Genomic DNA, 16968 nt, shown 5'->3' on the forward strand with positions numbered 1-16968 from the left:
CCTATCCAGCAGATATTACATGTTTTTCTGATCGTCATTTGCTTCCAGTGTGAAGCACCCAGATACATCTGGCACTATCAGTACCTGAGCTGGCCAGATCACGGTGTCCCTAACGAACCGGGAGGAGTTCTGAGTTTTCTGGACCAGGTGAACCGAACTCAAAATGCACTTACAGAGACTGGGCCCATAGTCGTCCACTGCAGGTAAAAGTAATAAATCACCCTGTATTCTAGGTATTCCCCATAGGCCTTTGTGTCTTACAGTGGCATTTTCATATATTATTAAAGCACAATTGTGAGATATTTTTAATAATTCATTTAAGGTGTAGGATGTCTGCTTATTTTATAATGTACACACTTTCTTGGGAAATTCTGGGAAAAATGTAATAGTGGATTCATACGTACTGTACAGTTTTCTGTTTCTTTCTTACAGTGCAGGAATCGGAAGGACAGGAACTATAATTGTAATTGACATCCTCATTGACATCATTAATAGGCAAGGTGAGGCCAGTATGACAGCCCATCTTTGGGACCGTCTCAGTCCCTCACACTGGTGATGTAAGATACACAGCATCACTAAAGCCACAGCCCTCTTACCCCCCCCCCCCCCACTCGCCCAGGCTTGGACTGCGATATTGACATCCCGAAGACCATCCAGATGGTGCGGAGGCAGCGCTCGGGCATGGTTCAGACTGAGGCGCAGTACAAGTTCATCTACATGGCTGTGCAGCAGTATATCGACACAGCCCAGAAAAGGTTGGAGGAGAAACAGGTAATGTTGGATGCCTGAAATCCTTCCCTGCAATTTTCTATATTTAATTTACAGTACTGTTCAAAAATCTTAGGCAGCCAAAGAAAATAATGTTTTAATAATCTTCATGTTGGTGTAAAACAATGATATTATGTCTGTCAGTGTGAGTCAGCTCAGCCATTTCAAAGCCTCTCCTAAGATCAGACCGGTATTTACAGCGACCGTCCAGCACACGTGTGTATTTTTTGTCTCATCCTAGGACTCACTAACCCTGATTACCCCACCATGTTTGGGTAATAAGTACCTCATTGACTTATTTAACTAATTAAGTTCAATAATTAATTGGGCTGGTGGTGAAATGTAGCAAATACACGGAATGGCTGAGGTGCCCCTGAGGAGAGGTTTGGGGACTGAAGTGCTGTTCATCTAGCCATCCAAGAAGATATCAGTAACTTTTTGGAGACAGAAGAAATTCTACTAGTTTTTATTGTTAGTCTTAATTTGCATATGTTCTAATGATAACTGTGTAAATACACACTTTTTACCCAGAAAAATAGCCTTAAACATTTTCTTTGAAAGCCTAAAACCTTTGCACAGTACTATGCCAATTCCTTATCAGATCCTGCAGTTTTGGTCACAAGTTAAGTTCCATAACCTCTAAATTACTGGCCACCTGGAATAATAAGTGGACTAACTTGCACTATAGAGGTTTGGCTGAGAGTGTCATGGGGAATGTGACCTCACAGGCACGTCTCCTTCTATCTCTCGCAGAGAAGTAAAATGAAAGAGTGGGAGTGCTGTAACGTTAAGTACCCGCAGATGACTAATGCCAAGCTGAATGCCAACATGTCCGCAGGACGGCCCTCCTCCTCCGTGTGAGTACTGCCCACACACACCTGCGCATATGCTGACACAGAAACAGGACGTGACTCTGCTACTGTAGGGCCCCTTTGAACTGAGCGTGCAGTTAGTGGCTGAGCTCCGAGGGTGTTTTTGTCTGGGAGCTTAACTTTTAAACCCTAAGTGTATCTGACGGTCATTTTCAAAGACTTAAAGCAAATATCTGCCCATAATATTGATTAGAACCTGCATTGTTTTCTTTGATGTGTTTCATCCACCAGCAGTTTGACAAAGGAGATTGTCTCCCATGTTTATTTGTGCAGGATGAATGACAGTCCATCGGGAGTATATGAGAACCTGAATATTAAAAACCCAAAGGCCACTGGGCACATCAGTACCCGGAGATAAGACACATGACTGCTGTCCATCTCACGCCCTTACAGCGCTTGTGAGTATTCTCTTATAGGCAGTTATATGCCCTTATAGGCAGTTATATGCTCTTATAGGCAGTTATATGCCCTTATAGGCAGTTATATGCTCTTATAGGCAGTTATATGCCCTTATAGGCAGTTATATGCTCTTATAGGCAGTTATATACCATTATAGGCAGTTATATGCTCTTATAGGCAGTTATATGCCCTTATAGGCAGTTATATGCTCTTATAGGCAGTGTACAGGATAAGATGGCAGGAAACAGGGGCTTAGCTACTGTAGGGCAAAAAGGAGGAATATAAGGTTTGTCAGTTATGTTACCCCACAGTGTGAGGTCATGGTATGGGGCATCATGTTATTCAGTGAGCTAAACCTCTGTGGTTGTGATTGGAAGGTTGCCGACTGGAGGCCGGACTCTGCAGAATAGCTGTATCTGTGGGCCATTCAACAAGGCTCTTAATCTACAGGGACCGCTGCAGGTGGTTGCCCTTCACTGCCAAGCTCGCTCTCACCTGCATATGTGTCATGGAGAGCAAGACGGGGGAGGCAAACAGAGAGTATCCCTACAGGGGATCGATAAAGTGTCATTATCGTTATATCAGGTGCAGTGAGTGTATGGTTATGCTGACAGTGTACTGTATTTGCAGCTCCACTGCTCAGAACTAACTGGTTGTACTTAGGTATGTATGTGATTTATATGGGCTTTATTCACTGGGAAATGAATCCCAGCCTTGCTAACAGTTTGCACATGGAAACATGGTTTAATTTTTTAAACATTATTTCACGTAGCATTATTAATATAATAAACATTTAGAGCATACCTTGCTTGTTTTCTGGAAAAAAATATAATATTCTAGCTAATAAATCCACAATGTGCGCAGTGAATTAATTTTTAATAAGGTGTGTGTGACTGTGTGTTCAGCGTAGGTGCTGGTGCTTGTCACAGTGATGGATTCCTCACATGATGGATGATGGTGCCTGTTCTCTGACCTCCAATATCGCTGTGATTTGGAAGAGGAGCAGAGGGTATCGCGCTGCCCCCTGGTCAATCATGGAAAACAAACAAGATTTCGTCCAACTCAGTCCCTCGCTGTCGCTTTTCTGTTGGTGCCTCACACCATTGTTAGTGCTGTAACTGGCTTTTAAATGCAAATTAAGTGCCTCTCCGAGCAAAGTTCTAACGACCTTGACCTCATTCTAGTCCACTCTGATCGCACCTGTTTCTCCAGCCTGACTCTCACGTCCTCACTGGGTCAGGAGTGGCTTACTGGAATCAGGAAGATGTGTTACTGACCACCAACATTTCATGGACGGCTACTGGCTTTACTGGTCATTCTTTTCTTGCTGAATTTACTACTGTCTAAATGTATGAATATTTTTGTGTTTATGTTGAGTTTGAATATATTTTTAATGTCGATAGTTTATCTACGGGAAGCAAAAGGAGTAGCAGACTTCTTCCGCTTTGTCTGCTTGGCCTCCTGGACAGATCTGCCATAACCAAAGACCTCAGACTTGATGGACTTCCAAATATTGCGTAGGATGTCTGTGTGGAATCACAGTTTTGCACTTTTTGTGGGATGAATATTGTTGTATTGATAGAGCGTAATGAAGATATTTGTCATTTTATTTTGTAACCCTGTAAGGCACTGTAGACATCGGAGTTTTTGTGTCTTGCCTCACCAATATCTCGGCCCCCACAGTGATATCCTGTTGCACTCACTGCCTTTGTCACTGAAGCCGTCTTTCTGCACCACTGACACCGACTTCCTGTGCCCCCCCCCCCCCGTGTTTTCAACTTCCTTCCTCTGTGTCATTGACACTGATTCACTGTGCAGTACACACCTTCCATTTGTGTCACTGATGTAGACTTCCTGATGTAGACTTCCTGATGTAGACTTCCTGATGCAGACTTTCTGCACCACTGGCACATTCTCCTTTTGGCACCAAATGCCGGATTCACTTTTTCTTCTACGGAGAAAGTGTAATCTTTCCAGAAGGGCCTTAATGAAACTTCCTTGAATGCATTCTCTTCTGGACGTTCCCCGTTAGCTCAGCATATAAACAGGCTCAGAAATCTGAATTAATTCAGTAATAGAGAAAATGGATGAAAGCTACGTCATAATAGCAATGGAAATATTGAAAATAATTCAGCATTTTAAACATCCAATGGAAAGCTTGGAAATTATTGTAGCTTTGCTACTAAGAGTCCTGCATACTGAGCAGTAGGGGTCCAATGAGAGAGCAGGAAATACTGTCTAATGCCTAAAATATGTTACTGCTACAGGAAACCTGGCGAGGGCTGTTTATCTCTGAACTTTTGATGTTGTCGTTCAGAGCCCCATTCATAGGAATGGCACATAATGGATTATGTCATAATGCTGCAAATTATTTATTAATCTGCATTACTTTACATCATAGTTGCATAATTTCAAATGTGATATATGGCTGACAATATGCAGGTTGTATTATTTATTTAAAGGATGAAAAATATATATGATCCGTGTTAGAGAAAATTGTTTTATTTATTAATTTATGAATGAATAGAGTAATATTGGAGACGACTGCAGCAGTTTTCATTGCTGGGTGTTTTATGATCTTGCTTCCTGCCACAGGAAGATTAAAATGCTATGCTTACATTTTTGAATATGTATTTTTATATAGCTCCATTTAACTTGGTTTTATTTCTATATCGGAAAGGTTGTTTTTTCACAGTGTCCAGGGGATGTTGCTGAGCAGTGACTATAGACGTGTGCAAAGGAGCAGGCATCCATTCTTGTACATTGAGAAGATCTTGTAGGGCAGACTTGCATTCAAACAGACTTGCCCTCTCTATAAATGGATAGCATGACAATGTGAATTCTCTGCTGTCAGAAATGAACTCTACAGACATGAATGTCTGGAAGACTTGGAGAGCCGTGATGGATGCCGGCCCTCCTAGTTTACATTGATTTGACAATGATGGAGTACTGGCTAGGGTGGAGGCTGAGTATTGGTTGTGGGTGGAAGTGACAGGTAGTGATGGGGAGGGCAGTATTGCACTATAACTGAGACACACAGGGGCTTTTTCTGTGTACTGAAGTCTTTGGGTAAAATAGTGTATAATGAGCACTGTGAGTGAAAGGCAGAGGATTTTCTACCTCTGTCACGGAGGAAGAGCTTATCAGAATTTTTTTTTTTTGAATTTTTTTTTTGTTTGAAAACTTCGTATTTTTGTACTTAATCTCTGGAATAATATGGCTCTGGTGGTAAATGTGGAAAAACCATAAATACTTGAAATGCTGTTTGTATGGAGCTGTTCAGAAATATCTGCGATATAATAACCTTTAGTGACCAGAATGGCAGTGTTTACCATGAAAGAGCAATCTGAGTAATCTACTTGGTATTTGCTTGCCAGTGTCAATTTTTAGATAACATTTGTTACATTGTTACGAACAAATGTTCATTGAGTAGTAAATTAACATTTTTGTATTCTTTAGCAATGTTTTGACTCCATCCCTGTTTTTATTGTTATTACTATGATCATCATTTTGTTGTTATTATTATTATGTTTGACAGGGACACTGCATCTAGTTCAGGTACAGTGTCATTGAAGCTATCAGTATGCAATGCAATCAGATGCATTTCTTTACTGCATTTCCTTAAAGTTTAATGGCATAATGTTTTTGTCTTGCCCTTACCTGTGGTTACCATGTGTCTATTCTGCACCGGGTTATGCCAGTTGTCCTGTTCAACTGTCTGGCTCAGTCCACCATGCCGTCATGACTAAAACTGCAGTGTTACAGGTCATGAAAGATTATATTAAATAAGTAACATCAATTAATCTTTTGTCTAATTTTGTCTGATTTTTTTTCGATAATGGCAGACAATTTTCCAGTAGAATTTTAGTAACATTAAAATATGAGGGCGCTGGGTGTGATATCGACATGTTCTCATGTTATTTCCATAGATTTCCTTCAGTTTTCTGTTACAATCCAAGGAATTCTATTCAAGCTGTATTTTAAGTACCTGGGGCTTTATAATGGCTCATTGACTGGTATTATTTAATCAAGGATAATCTGTAAAGCCCTAACAACAAAGGTAGTGCTTATCACATACTACTGCTAAGTTATTTTATTGGCTAAATAGTCCACAAAGAGTAACCAGAAATAAATACCAAGTAAACAATCAAACATGAAGCGGCTGTGTGGCCACATTTTGTCTGGGTTTTTTGCATAGGATGGATTACCCCTCTGATCACAGCACTGTTGTGTTGGTGTCCTATTGATGGATGGTATTTGAAGACATTATTTCATAGTAATAGGTTCAGAGCTGCTTGTCTCTTGCTTGACTCCTGATTTAGTTCCCAGACCAATGCCTAGACTTCACAGCTGAAAGTTGCAGTTACGTCATGCATCACCTCAGTCATTGTTTTTTTGTCGCCATTGTATTTTATCACGTCCTGCCAGTCATGACCCAATAATCAGCCACTCTTCTTCTAACCATGGTAACCAAAATAAAGGAAACACTTTCATGACTGAAACGTATGACTGAAGCACATATACCTGGAAACCTGCATTTCATTATACAGTGCGCCCCCCGCCGTATCCATGGATGGTACGTTCCAAGACCTACTGCAGACAGCCAAAACTAACGATCTGCGGACCCTAAATATAATGTGACTTTTGTCTACCTGGTTAAATGATAACTAGATTATCCACAGCATAATATTAAAACATTACATACAGTAATAATAGAGTACATTATGCATTATTATGCGATACTGTTAGCCTTCTCTCTGTCTAATGAAAGGGATTCTGACATTTTAGCCTAATTCTCGAGAGACAATAGAGCAATGATAAAGTTCTCTCACGTTCTCAAGGGATGAGAGTAATGAAAATCATGCTTTTTATACCCCTCAAAGGATGAAGGAACAATGAAAAAACATATAGTTACACATTTTACAATTATTTTTTTGCAGTTACAGAAACTGTTGATATGGGCGGACTGCTGTATTTTATGCTCATAATTTTTCACGTTTTTTTCTTTATTTTGAAAGTTATCCTGAGGATGACTAAGAACTCTAAGGAAAACATTGATATTTTCTCACATTGTTACTACAAAATATACAAATAAATCAACATGGAGCACAGACTTACATTTATTCTTGTCTATGCTCTATAAGATATGGGATAAATATAAAAACTTTATACCTGAAGGTAAATTAAATATATTACTTGTATCATTACTGAACAAAACATTTTCAAACAATATCTATTAATGCATATAGAAGTGTTTCCAAATTATTTGTCTTGCATACATTTTCTTCTCTTAAATTCTTCAGCTGTTAATTACTGTATATTGCTAAGTTATCATTTATAAACAAGTGACACCTAATTTCATCACTGACCAGTAAGCTGATCAATCATTGTGGACAAAATATATGTGATATGTGACATAGCGTGCCTTAAAGGATGATAAATGCCATCGCTAATGCAAATTCTTCAGGGTAATAAGCACAGAAATTTCTTATACTTGTGTTTGCCTAATATAACATAATATTATTCAGTAAACATATAACATTACTACTGTTATTTCCTGCAATGTTTTACTTTGTGGAGATATTTCTTGTTCCATACAAAGTTAAACTTGATAAAAATCTGTGACTGCAATCAAAAAACTAAAAGTGCCAAAAGTCTTTTGTTTGGTTACTTATGGTGAAGGTTCGGGCTGGATTGGGGTTAAGGTGTCATGTTGGGATTAGTGTTTTCACAAATTGCAAACCTCTGTGTATGTGTGTGATAATATTACTTTCCATCGCTAGAGAGTAGTTCTCCTTAATTAAGAACTGATTTATTCCCTGAATCAATTTCCAACTCATTGCATCAGGATTTATTTTAAGACCTAAAACCTTTTGATCTCAAATTCTGTGCTCTACTCTGTTCTACTAGTAGAGGAGATTTCTTACCACCAGGAGAAACTTATTAATTGTGTTCTTTAGAATTTATGCCTCTGAACGAGACACTTTTGCTCATAGTATAAATTAAACAATGAGATATATGATGTAACCTTCTTTTGAATCTGGCAAATAAGAAAAATCCTTGCATCCTATTGCTGACTGGTGCATACAGTAAGTACCTCATTCACAGCTGTTCCTTCCTATTTTTGCTTACTTGATGGGCACGCTTAGCTTCACACATCAACATGAGCTCTATTTTTCAATCAAATACTTACTGCTCAACACCAGCACTCTTCCTGGGTCAGGTCCTACAACATCCTGTCTCAGGTATTTCCTTCATAACATCCACACGATGACTATTTACTTTCAGATATACTACTTTTTATTACTTTTTGGCCTTTTGTTTTCTTATAAAGAACATTATGTTTTAAATCAGGATCAGTTTAATACTCTCAATGTGCAGCACATCCACTCATGAGTACCAAATAGCTTTTTCTGTCGCTGTCCAAACCATGAAGTGTTACACACGAGGGCTGGTTTTGGACCTGAAATTCAGAAGAAACTTAAAACATATCAAACCAATAAATGTGTTGCTTGTTGCTTTGTTTGTTATTATTAATCTGGCTATGCAGCATACAAGAACAAGCCTAAAACACCTTTACAAATTCAATATGATAATAATACATTTATTTTGCACAACAATGTGTGTCAACTTGTATTAAATTTTAGCTATCAGGAAATTAAGGAGGAGATGTTAGTGTATAATTCTCTTACACATTTCTTCTGGTTTCTAGTGAGCATAAGCATTTCATACTTAATTAAATGCATAACAAATTAGTATTTAAAACCATTATGAAATATGATATGGAACTGTTACCAAATATTAGATTTTTTTACAATAATAATTTACTATTCAAAGTTACTCATATTAAATGCAGACTGTCTGAAAATAACTAGGGGATACTTTAAAGATATGGGTTTAAATTACTGTATATACGAGTTTACAAATTTTCCCAGACAGCACAGACCCCGTGGGAAACACTGGATAGCATTCCAGTCCTGGCAGACATTATGTACAACTTGGCCACTAATTAAACTACATTTCAGGAGGAAACCTGCACAAACAGATTTAGTGAAGCAATCAGACCAGCAGACTTGAACCTACACTGTTACCCTTTGAGCTATTAAGTGTGGAACAAAACTGCTCTGTCCCTTTTATTTGCCACTGGACGTTAATTTGAAATGCCGAAGATGGAAGCAAAATTCCAGAATTCAAATTTATTTGTTCTACTGTTGCAGACTATACATACACAACGTAAAATAGATGCAAACGTATATATCTTTCAATAGAATGTTTTTAAAAATTAGTACTTTGATTTTGGTCATGGAAAACAGTTTCCTATTTGTATCATTGTTCCATATACAAAACAGTCTTAGAATTTATTAAACAAACACGTAACATGAATATATTTGTTTGATAGTTTCAAAGTCAAAGATTTATTAAGTGAGCACAGTTTAGGTTTAGTAGGTTTGTTCTTGGTTTGTAGTCAGTATGGTACTGATGTTAGTGAAAAAGAATTGTGGCGGTTATTAGATTTATCATGTAAGTTTTATGTTTGCTATACATGTGCAGTTCATTTTATTGCAGGCAAACGAACAGCACAACAGTCTTGAATTTAGTGTATACTGAACTAGTGTCAAAACCCTACCATTGTAGGTGGATATTCACAGATCAGTTAATTACTTTACTGTAGTTTGTCTGCAGCTGCATGTATGCGTTCTCAGATCAGTCTGTTAGTATGAGCTACCATATCCCCTTGGATCACAGATGGGTGTTTGCATATACACTATCAGATCCTTACTATAATGTACCATACTTACATACGTACTTATAATGCAGGGCTGCCAACTCTTTCATCTGGTGTGACACTTACGCTTTCATGCTCATGCAAGACATTTTCAGAAAATCTATATTATTCCGGTATAAACATAAAATTAGCTACATCAAAATTGTTAGGGGAGTTTTCAAACCGTATGGACTATAAACAAAGTAATAAAACTGTTATACATGTAAATGCGTGTGCAAATTTGTCTCAAATTGAAAATCTCATGCCAGCCAGCTGACCAAAGTTAGCAACCCTGATAATGTGTTCGACAACCTGAGAGTTCGAAGGTCGACATACGTGTTCCCAGATCACTTAGTGCTGGCCATACAATGTCTGTTTTCAGTTGGATGTATGTGGTCTCTGAAGGACGTGCGTAATTGGAGGTATTGTGGTAGGGTCATCAAATGGGGAATCATCTTCGGATACGCAGCTCAGTGAGCCAGTGAACAGCACGCAGTGCATTGGCCACAGGACAATGCATAGCACTACCATTATCAGCAAGATTAGAAGCACCAAACGCTTCCAGTGTTTGTGCAGCCTCAGTGGATCTGGAAGTCCATTCTGCATCGAGCCTGGAGACTGTTCCTGCTCCTGTTCTGGCTTATCAGCGCCAATGTCAATGCAGATGCGACTGACAGTATGTCCAGTGTCAGGAGGCCTGTAGTAGCAGAGCTTCTTACCTTCCAACCACACACGCTCTTCCTGCTGCTGGTGGGCAGGCAGCTTGTCCAGGACTTCCTGGCTTGTAGCCAGAGCTGGTGGACCCCTATCTGGTATGGAAGTAGTAAGTCGGCAGAAGGGACAGGGAATCTGGCCATATTCTCTGCTTGGAGACTGGGCCATGAGGCGGGACATGCACTCTAAGCACAGGGTGTGGGTGCAGTCTAGCAGCTTTGGTGTTTTGAAAACATTGTCATAGGTGCTGAAGCAGATGCTGCACTCGGGTCCCTCCGTAGTGTCTTCATGCTCCTTGGGGGGCGTGGCCTGTGTGTGCCATACCTGTGTCGTCTGCGTCATCTTTAAACAAGGCAAAGGGAGGCGGAGCTCCGGTTTATCTTCTTCCTTTGTGCTTTTTTTTTCTGTAGCAAGTACTAAAAAGCAGATACATAGAAAAAAAATTGATCTGTTGACAAAAGGCAAGACAAACTTCAGTCTAAAAAGCATGGCTCACAGAGTTATGTGCTAAGCATCCATCCCTTATCCCTTGACATTAAAAGACATGTATAATAAAGAGCTTTGAGGATATTCAGACAAAAAGCCATTCAAGTGTTCGCTCTCAGTTTTTAAATTAGCTTCATGAACACTCAATTTTGAAAAAAATATGCTATATATGCTATTTAACTTTTACAATGGAAAATGTATAATATCTAATATGTATATAAAAGGTTATATGCAAACTTTATTTGGAAATAATCCTGTGTTTGCCTGATGAGAATTGTACAAACAGACCTTGGAGAGCTAAGCTTTGCTTTATGGTGTCCTTCATGGTCCATTTCAGGGGACATCTTTACATCTTTATAGGCAAAGTGTCAGATTCTGTCAACATCTCTGCTGACCAACATGAAAATGTTGGCAAAACATTAAAAATGACACCCGGTTAAAGTGCAATGAAATACACTGTAGTATTGTGTCCAGCCGTGCACTTAATTAATGCCATTCACAGCTTTCCCTCATCTGTAGTATGTCCTGTTAGCGACACATCAAAATTCAGCCATTTTACACGCCTAAAAATGCAGAATGTTTGTGTGCTTGTTGCATTTTAATTTTTAATGCTGTGAATTTAGTTTAAAATTCTTTAGATATATTTCACAGTAAATTGAGAAACTGTACAATCACTAATACTAGTCAAATCTTAACAATTGTTAGTGTAACATTTGAAGAACACTAAATGACTATGTAGGGTAATAATGCTACAAATGTGCTACTTACCATGCACTTATCTTATATCTTACATTTATGTTTTATATTCATTCATTTAGTGAACACTTTAGTCCAAAGTGAGTTACAGGTACAATAAGTCAGCAGGATGTGAGCTTAATGAAGGCTGTTACACAGATGCTCTAAAGTACTAAAGAATAAAGAATTTTTTGGTACCTGTGCTGCTGCTGGATACAAATTCCCCCTCTTGCAGTGTGATTTCCCAGTTCTTCAATCAACAGCAGATCTTGCCTCCCAGGTGGATGTGAATGGAGTTTCTGTTGGTTATTTACATTCCCTATAACTCAGAGAGTCAGAGTAGATGTTGTCTCATTAGCCTGCTGTGGGGTCTAAAAGTGTGTTGGCCTTCTCCATGTAAATTACGGTAATAGGAAGGACACAGACTTTTAAGAGTGGATTGGAGGGCGGGGACAAAGAAGGAAACAGAAATAAAATATGCTTCCTTAAAGCCCTCATGTATGTTGTATTTTAGCAAGTCATTCTGTATTTACGGCTCTGCATTTCACAAGCGGGCTACTGTATGATGTCATAATTCCACGATGGACGTGGTGTTGTCTACTGTCTCCATGCTGATGGATGTTTGACATGGCTCATCATTTTAAAATGATTCGTCAGCCTGTTTTAATGGGAATACGTGATGTTATGCCCACTACACCATTATCCTATTAAAATAGGTTTTATATTTCACAAAATGTTTACATAGCACTAACCTGCTGAAGTAGCTCATAAATTCTATACAATTAGTGAACTTATCACACTGGTGATGTGATGCATAGTGCCTCCATACAAAAGTCTGAGAAAACTGTATTATGGCAATACTTATGAAGATATAGAAATGTTAGTCAAGTCAGGTTTAATAGTAGTTTTAAAAGCAGGGGTAGACAGTTTTACTCAGAAAGGGTCGCTGTGTATGCAGGTTTTCACTGCAACTGCCTAATTAGATTACTAATTAAAAGACTAATTGGCTGAAGAGTCCTCACACCTGGGTTTGAACAGCTGAGCTAAAGGTTATCCCAAAAACCGGCATACACCCTGGCCTTTTGCGGACAAGAGATGCATACTGATTGTACATAGGATATCTGTGTTCAGGTTGACTCAATCCACTGCCATTTCCTTGTTTGATTAGCAACAGCTACTGAAATTACCAGTGCTGGTACCATGTGATTATTCAGAAAGAGTATAATATAAACAAGGAAAGAATCTGTAAACAAAGAAAGTGCTTCCTCTTTTCTCCTGCGGGAATAATTAAGAGGGGTGTGATCGTGGGACACATGCTTAACGTGCATCTTTTAGATATAACTCACACGGATAAGCAATGAGTGCATGAGTTCTTCCATGGATGGACACTGTTAAATGAGCATGCGGCCCGTTTAGTCAGATCTACAGTAGCTGGATACACGGTCCTGTTTACCAGCAGACTGCCTTTGCCAAGCAAAAATGTGCCCTTGACAATGGAGGCCAACATAAAGTCTATAGTCACAGCTGCATAGCTACAAGCCAACGCTTTAGAAAAAAGATTAAATAGGCAACGATCACCACTTTCTCTGATAATAGTTAACACATTGCTTTTAGCAGCATCGTGTATAATTTGTGGAAGAGCTAAGCAATAATCCCATGGTCTCAGCACTCCATGTGAGAGGGAATTTCATTCATAATGACTGAGACAGAGGTGTAGGTGCTCGGTCTGGGGAATGGTATCTGATGTCCATTCGGTATAAGGCATTTTTTACACTACCAACATTCCGAGTAGAATTATGTGACATCATTTGTTTCCTTTATTCTGTGTTGCAGCACATTTTCTCTTTGATATTTGGCATCGAGCCACAATCCTGCTTCATCCAGGCCAAAGAAGTTTAATTTTTCTATTCAAAATTTGAAATACCTAAAATTTTATATTGCAATAAATTTTGTAAAAATGTATTTGTTTAGTTATTAAAAAAAGTTAAATAGTGTGGCTGTTAGAGATCAATGGGAAAATGTATCAGAAAGTGATTGGAGACTGAGCTGAGGGGTGTAGCAGGATAGGGCCTTAACCCAAACCTTGTATCACAGCTCCAAATCAGATGGTCCATTGATGCAAACAATCATGTTGAGTACAGTGATATACAGCTTTGGAAAAAATTACGAGTTGGCTCTATATTTTTCAAAAATTTATATTCTTAAATCCTGGTTTAATCCTGGATCTGCTGGCAGAAGGTTACACTGTGCGGCAGGCTGCTTCCAGGCTCAAGGTTTCTAAGACAGAAGAACAAGATGAAGCAGGAGACACTGGCAATGACCAAAAACCAGCCAAGTTAAGGGCAGAAGCAACTCATAAATCAGAGGATGACCTCAAGTGACCTTCAAAAGGAATGGGAAACGATAAGTGCAGGTGTGAAGTGCACTGCTAGGACAATTCATAACAGGCTCCTAGAAGCAAGACTGAAGACGCATAAAGCAAGGAAGAAGAGCTTCATTAATGAGAAAAAGGAAAGAGCCAGGCTGGAGTTTGCAAAAAATTGTATACCCAGTTTCATCCAGGTGGTTACCCATAAATTGAGAAATGAGTGAAACTGAAAGTGTTGCTGTGGTCGCTAAATTTCTGGAGCTATAAATTCCTTACTTGTTTATAGATTGTTATTGATATCAGCTGTTCTACTATGTATTATCTATTTTTACAACAAAAATTTACACATGCATTATCCTTTTAAAGTATTTCCCGTGCAGTGAAAATAATAAATATTATGCACTCCCTTTCCAGTAACAGATATATCAGTAAAGCTCAAAGGTCTCTTTTACTATTTTATTGCTGAAGTATAACAATTTCAATGGTCACAACACAGGAGTAGTAAAAACAAGGATCATAATATATGTGTGCAGCTTGATTGATTTCACTAATGCATAACAAATATGCCGCTTATAGATTTTTGCCTAGATGTTATGAATTTTAAAAGGTTGAAGCTGTTTTAAGCTATCGAGATTTACAAAGCACATAGGCCATTTGCCAATCTCAAAACGTAAAAGCATTTGGTAACACTTTAAGGTAATTTTTTAGTAATTTATAAACATGTTTATAACAAATAATAATGAATTCATAAAGCATTATAAACATGGCTAAAATATTTATAAAAAAGCATAACACGCAGCCATGTTTATTATGCATTGTTAATTACAAATGCTCTATGAAGCTGTCTTCTATAATGCACTATAAGTACCTTTATAATGCATTATAATGGTCGGTATAAGAATTAAGGATGCTTTATACTGCATTATGAAGGCATTCAGAATGCATTATAGATAAGACCTTCATAGAGTATTCATAATTCAAGCAAACACCCACTTTTTTCAAGCCGAAAGTCCTCAGAGTATAGTGTTAATACGGGTATTTTAAAATGACTTATTTGATGGATAACTCCACATCAGTTCATGCTGACGAGGTCCTGCTGGATTGTGTGTATGTATGTGTTTGTATACAAAATTATATATATATATATCTTCAGTCTACTGGGTGAAATTTGCTGATGACACCAAGGTGGGTGGTGTAGCAGATACTGAATTAGCGGCTCAGCAGCTACAGTGGGATCTTGATTTAATTAGTGACTGGGCCGATACCTGGCAGATGAAATTTAACATAGACAAATGTAAGGTACTCCATCTAGGGAGCAGAAATATAAAGTACAGGTATTTCATGGGTGTCACTGAAATAAAGGTAGCTGATCATGAGAAAGACCTTGGTGTGTATGTTGATGCTTCCATGTCCCATTCTCGCCAGTGTGGGGAAGCAATAAAAAAGGCCAATAGGATGTTGGGGTATATCTCCAGGTGTGTGGAGTATAAATCAAGGGAGATAATGCTAAGATTATACAATTCCTTGGTGAGACCTCACCTAGAATATTGTGTGCAGGTTTGGTCACCATATCTTAAAAAGGACATTGTGGCCTTAGAAAAGGTGCAGCGTAGGGCCACAAAAATGATTCCTGGTCTTAGAGGAATGTCATACGAGGAAAGGTTACTTGAGCTAAATCTGTTCAGTATCAAGCAAAGGAGACTGAGGGGGGACATGATCCAGGTATATAAGATTCTAACAGGTTTGGATGCTGTTCAACCAAATAGTTACTTCAGCATTAGTTCAAATACACAAACTCGTGGCCATAGGTGGAAATTAGCGGGAGAACATTTCAAACTGGATTTAAGGAAGCACTTCTTTACACAGCGTGTAGTCAGAGTATGGAATAGTCTTCCTAGTAATTCCTAGCTTCCTTGCAAGCTGAATCCTTGGGTTCCTTTAAATCAGAGCTAGATAAGATTTTAACTCTGAGCTATTAGTTAAGCTCGCTTGGGGAGAACTTGATGGGCCGAATGGCCTCCTCTCGTTTGTATAGTTCTTATGTTCTTAATGCATAATAAACATGGCTATATGTCACACCTCTTTATAAATATTTTAGCCGTTTATAATACTTTATGACTGATTATAAATTTCAAAATCATGGACGCAAGTGTTACCAAGAATTTCTTTTCTTTTGCACGGTTCACAAGTCAATATTGCAAATAATTATTTATAATGAAGTATTGTTTTAAGATCTTTCAATAAAGTTATCCCACTGCTGTGCAGAAAAAGAGCATGCATCATGATTATAAATAATGTCGTATCAGAGAACAGTAAATAAACACAACAGTCCTGTAAACTGAAACAATCAAGTGTCCAGGGCGGGAGGGGGAATGGATATTTTTAGGCTTAGTTATGGAGGCCAGCAAGGTTTTGAGTGTCCTGACAGCCTTAGGGGGGGGAAGCTATTGAAGCTGGCAGAACAGGCTCAGACATGGCAGTACATCCTGCCAGACGGGAGCAGGACAGAGTCCATGGGAAGGGCAGACTGCAGCATGAGGAAGATGGGAGGCAGGACCAGGCATTTTCCTGAATGCAGTGCCCGGGACTTGCCATATCAGTATACAACAGTGAGGTAGCCGATCAGAACATTCTCCATGGTGCCCAGTAGATTTCAGTTAGGACAGCGGTGGTGAACTTGCATTTCTCAGTCACTGTAGGAAATGAAGATGCCTCTCTGCCTTCTTGGCTAGGGAGGATGGAGTGAGAGTTAAACCTTCCACCAAATGTGAAACCTGGAGCTCCTCACTATCTCCACTGCAGATCCCGCTAATAAATTTCAGTTAATAGGGCAAAGTTGTGTAATGAATGCTTACAAAGCC

The 16968-nt window shown here is 38.8% G+C and overlaps 2 protein-coding genes across 8 annotated transcripts in view; one reads left to right on the forward strand and one right to left on the reverse strand.

Moving 5' to 3' along the window:
- Window positions 1-5842, forward strand: part of ptpn11b (protein tyrosine phosphatase non-receptor type 11b) — a 33443-nt gene extending 27601 nt beyond the window's left edge. For 2 of the 4 annotated variants that reach the window (XM_049022971.1, XM_049022973.1), the window contains 6 exons: window positions 49-203; window positions 433-500; window positions 620-771; window positions 1522-1625; window positions 1914-2038; window positions 2945-5842. In XM_049022971.1, coding sequence (XP_048878928.1) covers window positions 49-203; window positions 433-500; window positions 620-771; window positions 1522-1625; window positions 1914-1998 — 564 coding nt within the window. In that variant the 3' untranslated portion in view covers window positions 1999-2038; window positions 2945-5842. Of the gene's footprint in view, window positions 1-48; window positions 204-432; window positions 501-619; window positions 772-1521; window positions 1626-1913; window positions 2039-2669; window positions 2703-2944 lie in introns of all 4 variants that reach the window. The other 2 variants (XR_007399340.1, XM_049022972.1) reach the window with 2 other exon arrangements.
- Window positions 5843-9220: 3378 nt separating this feature from the next.
- On the reverse strand, window positions 9221-12125 carry LOC125747606 (RING finger protein 223-like). 4 transcript variants are annotated; one of them, XM_049022995.1, is made up of 3 exons: window positions 11938-12125; window positions 11293-11356; window positions 9221-10934 (listed from the first exon to the last, which is right to left on the reverse strand). In XM_049022995.1, the coding sequence occupies exons 2-3, from the start codon at window positions 11327-11329 to the stop codon at window positions 10183-10185; spliced, it is 789 nt and encodes a 262-aa protein (XP_048878952.1). In that variant the 5' UTR covers window positions 11330-11356; window positions 11938-12125; the 3' UTR covers window positions 9221-10182. The 4 variants fall into 4 exon arrangements, with proteins under 4 accessions (XP_048878952.1, XP_048878951.1, XP_048878953.1 ...); XM_049022994.1 differs by having other exon boundaries at window positions 11293-11391; XM_049022996.1 differs by lacking the exon at window positions 11293-11356.
- Window positions 12126-16968: the final 4843 nt, after the last annotated feature.

The sequence above is a fragment of the Brienomyrus brachyistius genome, chromosome 8 (genome assembly GCF_023856365.1).
Source record: "Brienomyrus brachyistius isolate T26 chromosome 8, BBRACH_0.4, whole genome shotgun sequence".
Taxonomy (NCBI): Eukaryota; Metazoa; Chordata; class Actinopteri; order Osteoglossiformes; family Mormyridae; genus Brienomyrus; species Brienomyrus brachyistius.